The sequence below is a fragment of the Sardina pilchardus genome, chromosome 22, assembly GCF_963854185.1.
Source record: "Sardina pilchardus chromosome 22, fSarPil1.1, whole genome shotgun sequence".
Lineage (NCBI taxonomy): Eukaryota > Metazoa > Chordata > Actinopteri > Clupeiformes > Clupeidae > Sardina > Sardina pilchardus.
The window spans coordinates 1,652,291-1,657,290 of record NC_085015.1 but is presented as its reverse complement, the minus strand read 5'-3'; the positions used below and the strand labels follow the sequence as shown (position 1 = coordinate 1,657,290).

Below are 5,000 nucleotides of genomic sequence, written 5' to 3'. Positions count from 1 at the left end.
GTCCAACGTCCTCCGCTGTGGTTATGTACCGGACCCTAAGAACAGCCAGCTACTGCGGGAGGTGAGGGTGAGGGTGTGTGAGGGTGCGTGCGTGCGTGCGTGCGTGCGTGTGTGCGTGCGTGCGTGCCTGCGTGCGTGCGTGCGTGCGTGTGTGTCTGTGTCGGTGTCTGTTTGGGTTTGTGTGCGTGTGTGTCTGACTAAGATGACAAGAAAGATAGTTATGTTTAGTTGTTACAGTTTCATTAAAGTATTGAATGTTACCTGTCCCTGTGTGTGTGTGTGTGTGTGTGTGTGTGTGTGTGTGTGTGTGTGTGTGTGTGTGTGTGTGTGTGTGTGTGTGTGTGTGTGTGTGTGTGTGTGTGTGTGTGTGTGTGTCCAGCTCCAGCACCTGTGGCGTCCGGTGCAGTTCTGCTCTCTCTCCGAGCCGATCCTGAAGGGCTCTCCGCTGGAGATCGTCCCCGTCCCGGTGCAGACTGACCCTCTGTGTCTCCAGATCAAAGACCACCTGCACACACACACACACACCCACACACACACACACACACACCCCGACGACCCGTACCCTGACCCCCGAGAGCACTTCTACCCCAGCAGAGAGCACCTGGACGTGGACGCCACACACCTGCCAGGGCTCCTCGACTGCCCTCACACCGAGCTGGAGTGGCACCACATCCCATACAAGGAGGAGGAGGAGGAGGAGGAGGAGGAGGAGGAGGAGGAGGAGGAGGTGAAGGAGGAAGAGGAGGAGGTGAAGGAGGAAGAGGAGGAGGACTCAGACAGCGGCTTCTGCAGGAGAGGGGAGTACAGCGACAGCCATGTACTGGAGGAGGAGGAGGAGGAGGAGGAGGAAGGTGACTATGATGGGTGGAGAGAGGGTGAGGAGGAGGAAGAGGAGGAGGAGGAGGACAGCTGGGACTTCTTCCAGAATCCCAACTCGGACTACGAGAGACACATGCCTGTGGCCCAATGCTAGCTCCTCCCCCCGGACCCACACCGGAGCTGGGCCAGAACTGAGCCAGAACTGAGTCCCCTCCTACCTCATTGCTGACCTCATCGCGGACCTCCGACAGGAGAATTTCTCCCGGAAACAGGTTCCTCTTGAGGAGAACCCTTTGTGGGAACAGGTTCCTCAGTACTGGGGAAAAAAAGGCTTCCAGACAGAGAGACATTCCTCAGATTCCAAGCCAGCTCAGGGAAGACGTTGACACCCAGGAGGGTTTCCTTGGATACAGAACCTTACTGTAGCCACTGATTGGCTGCCAAGCCAACTGTGATTGGACCGGTTGGGGGTGAGGGGCCCGACGGAACATTTGAACCTCTCAGCACTCCCGTTGACTCCCGTGTGATTGGCTGATCGGAACAGACCAGGCGAGGGCTCCAATCAGCGCAGCTCAGGAAGAAGTCCGACCCTCCGCCAGGCTGGCCATTTACCTCAGCTATCTGTTGCACTTGGGAGCCTATGTTCCCTGGATCTTATGTTCCCCGGGCCCTATGTTCCCTGGATCTTATGTTCCCTGGATCTTATGTTCCCCGGGCCCTATGTTCCCCGGGCCCTATGTTCCCCACTGTGTATGGGACCGGGGAACATATGACCCTTTTTTATTTTATTTTTTTTTTTTTTAAAAAGGGACCTATGTTCACCGCTTTTCCTGAAGAGGGTCCTATGTTCTCCGGTATGTATTGCGAATTTGCGACCGGGGAACATAGGAACCCTTTTGGGGGGGAAACGGGGAACATAGTGATGACCCCCTGCGCTTATACTCCACTCCACTGGATTCTTTTGTGCTTTAGTGAAACTGGAATTGTAGCCTTTGAGCAACTGCTTGTGTTGTCATTAGCGTCTCATGGCCTGCACCTGCCTGTCACAGATGAGGGCGGCTGGTCTAGGCTTACGCAGGGCTGGGCCCTGGACCTTCGCTGCTGCTCTGAGCTGTTTCACAACCTCAGGACTGATCGCTGAGGCCGGCGTCTGTTTTTCTCAGATACTCCATGTTTAGCTGTTAAGAGAGGATCTGAGAAAACACTGTTTACTGCACAATAGACATATTTTCTATATTTTAATGACATCCAATACTTGAAAGTGCCAGAAGGATGTAAAATGCATTGGTATCCAGTTATTTTGTAAATTTAAAGTCAGATTTTAGACATGTGGCACATGTGATGTTTTGCAAAGAAAATCATGTTTCTGCATTGTACTTGTTTCTATTAAAGGTTTTATATTTCATTTCTCTTTGTGAATTCTCAAATTGTGAAGTGGCTTTTTCCATTTGGTGATTTCTAGTTTTTTGGGGGGAGAATGTGACATGTTCTGATTGGCTAAAGTGATGGGGTACGGAAGCCTAGAGGAACCACTTTACCGATGGTGAAAACTCGTGTGCAGTTGCAACATTTCAGAAGACAGGGAGCCGTGCGTGAACACGAGAACTTGGCTGGAACGGCTCCACCGATTTATTATAATCATACGCACGATCCGGTTTATAAAACATTTGGTTGCTGGCCCTATAAAACAAGGACACAACAAGGTACGGATATATATTGACTTGCATTCACGTTTAAGTTGGGTGTAAAAGTTTCACTTTGCTAGCTAGCAACTAAGGCTAGCTAACAACTTGTGTTGCCAGAATCGCACAGTCTATGCTAGCAATTTAGCTAAACATGCAAATTAGCACACCTAGCTCACTAGCCCATATACTGCTGCAGGATCCGCATGCAAACAACCAAGTCATAGCGGTTAACCGTGACTGTGTTGCTAATATTACTTTAGCCCTTAAGCTAATTGTCTGGAAAAGCTTACGTGCGTGTTTGATTTTGTTACAACTTATACATGTAATTCTTGGGAAGTAGCAATGACCGAAATAAGTTTGAGCTAACGTTAACGTTAGCCGTTTTATAACGTTAACCCTCGTTAGCTAAGGAAGTTGTAAATAAGCAAAAGTTGATGACGTTATTATAAAATCACGCCATGTTTCGGATAGTTACGATCAAATAATGATAGTTTCTTCAAAGTTTTTCAGTGAGAGGACTTGTTCGCTCAACGGAATGTAACGTTAACGTGATGAGGCCATGTTCGGCCCGGCAAATCTTCATTGACTCGAGCATGAACTCGTGGCCTAACGTTAACGTCGCTAGCCGACATTCGTGTTGTTCCGTTAGCATGCGACCTGGATTGTGTAATAGCCGACGATAGATCACCAGAAAGCTAATGTACCTCGAGTTAGTCTTCGGTGACTTTTGAAAACTCTATCATGCTTTTGAAATCTGTTTGCCTCCAACAGTTCGGGACAACCCAGTTTTAGCTAAGTCTGTTGGCTAACTTTTCTGGCTAACTAGCTAGTTGGCTAACGGTCACACCAAGCGTTTACACATTGCTCTCCCAAAGCTAGCCCAGCTAATGGCTAAATCGCATGGTGTTGGTCTTGACTTTTGTAATCGATACTGACCGCTTCTGGGTCTCAACTTAGTGACTTGATTCAGTGATCCCTCGAGTTCATGGTCTTTTAGTGTGTGTGTGCTTATTGTTTGTTATTCGCTCACGAGTGTAGATGAACATTGTCAACGTTAAGGTCGCGGCAGGTAGCCGGCTGGCCCAGTGGGGGTAGGGGGTGGGGGGTGCGGATTAGGCTCGCTAAGCCGGGTCACCGAGAGATTTTGTCACTGGTGTTTGGAACACACACGGCCTCGTTTCCCCTCAATCCGATTCGCCGGTCTGGCCCCGAAGCGGGCAGACTGGCTTTATTACACGAAATCGCCTAACGTTGCAGAGTTTGCGTGTGCTGGTCAAACTTTGGCGCAAACCTCCGAAGTGTCACCGCTCCTGATTCTCGGGCGAGCCTCAGCATCTTGCGTCGCGATGCACCCCGGCTGTGCGTTAGTAGCCATGTGCGTGGCTGTCACTGCAGCGGGCATAACAGTTGGCTAGCAGCCGAACTCTGTAAGTGCCCTAGGGCCACGTACAGTGCGTGGGCTATTGCTGCTGTTAAGACATCATCATTTATCTGCGTCGGATAATACGGCCACCATATACAGTTCGGTAGTGGCAGCACGCTGTAGTGACCTACTTGGGCCATCAAGTTTCTGCTGCTCTATATTTCAGTTTTCTTCTCAGAATAATACCACAGTCACATGTGTTTTTAGAATGCAGTACTGACATGCTTCCCCCCTGTGTGTGTGTGTGTGTGTGTGTGTGTGTAGGATGGAATGGCAGCCAGATGAACAGGGCCTCCAGCAGGTTTTGCAGCTCTTGAAAGACTCCCAGTCCCCGAACACAGCAACACAGAGAGCCGTGCAACAAGTATCCTCCCCATAACGAGTGTGTGTGAGTGAGAGAACAAGTATATTGCCCATAACGAGTGTGTGTGTGAGAGAGAGAGAGAGAGAGAGATAGTGTGTGTGTGTGTGTGAGAGAGAGAGAGAGCGCAAAAACACAAGTATCTTGCCCATAACAAGATAACGTGTGTGTGTGTGAGAGAGCGAAAACACAAGTATCTTGCCCATAAAAAGTGTGTGTGTGTTAGCGAGAGAACAAGTATCTTGCCCATAACAAGTCTGCAAGAGTGTGTAAGAGGGAGCAAGAACACGAAGTAGACAAACACATCAGTTTGCCCAGAAAATGGCCCTCATCCGCAGGCATAGAGGTCTAGCTGTTGGCCTCACACACTGTGTGTGTGTGTGTGTGTGTGTGTGCGTGCCATGTTGGCTGGATAAAGGTCAGTGGAGCACCAGTCTAGTTAACCAGCCAGGAGCGTGTGTGTGTGTGTGTGTGTGTGTGTGTGAGTGAGCCTACTATAGCCTCTGGAGTATATTTAGAGGGCCAGCACCACTCTAGTTAACCTGTGTGTGTGTGTGTGTGTGTGTGTGTGTGTGTGTGTGTGTGTGTGTGTGTGTGTGAGCCTACTATAGCCTCTGGAGTATATTTAGAGGGCCAGCACCACTCTAGTTAACCAGCGTGTGGGTGTGTGGATACGAGGAGATAAGACTTTATTGGGGCACAGACAGCTTCA

The 5,000-nt window shown here is 49.7% G+C and overlaps 2 protein-coding genes across 2 annotated transcripts in view; both read left to right on the top strand.

Annotated features, from left to right (window-relative positions):
- The window catches only part of il12rb2l (interleukin 12 receptor, beta 2a, like), a 14,058-nt gene extending 10,459 nt beyond the window's left edge, over positions 1-3,599 (top strand). Inside the window, exons 11-13 of the mRNA XM_062526864.1 lie at positions 1-61; positions 380-727; positions 3,543-3,599. The exon at positions 1-61 is cut by the window's left edge and continues 12 nt beyond it. Coding sequence (XP_062382848.1) covers positions 1-61; positions 380-727; positions 3,543-3,599 — 466 coding nt within the window. The remainder of the gene's footprint in view (positions 62-379; positions 728-3,542) is intronic.
- LOC134070660 (transportin-2-like) overlaps positions 2,386-5,000 on the top strand; it is a 37,787-nt gene continuing 35,172 nt past the window's right edge. The window contains 2 exon segments of the mRNA XM_062527068.1: positions 2,386-2,522; positions 4,192-4,291. Coding sequence (XP_062383052.1) covers positions 4,193-4,291 — 99 coding nt within the window. The 5' untranslated portion in view covers positions 2,386-2,522; position 4,192.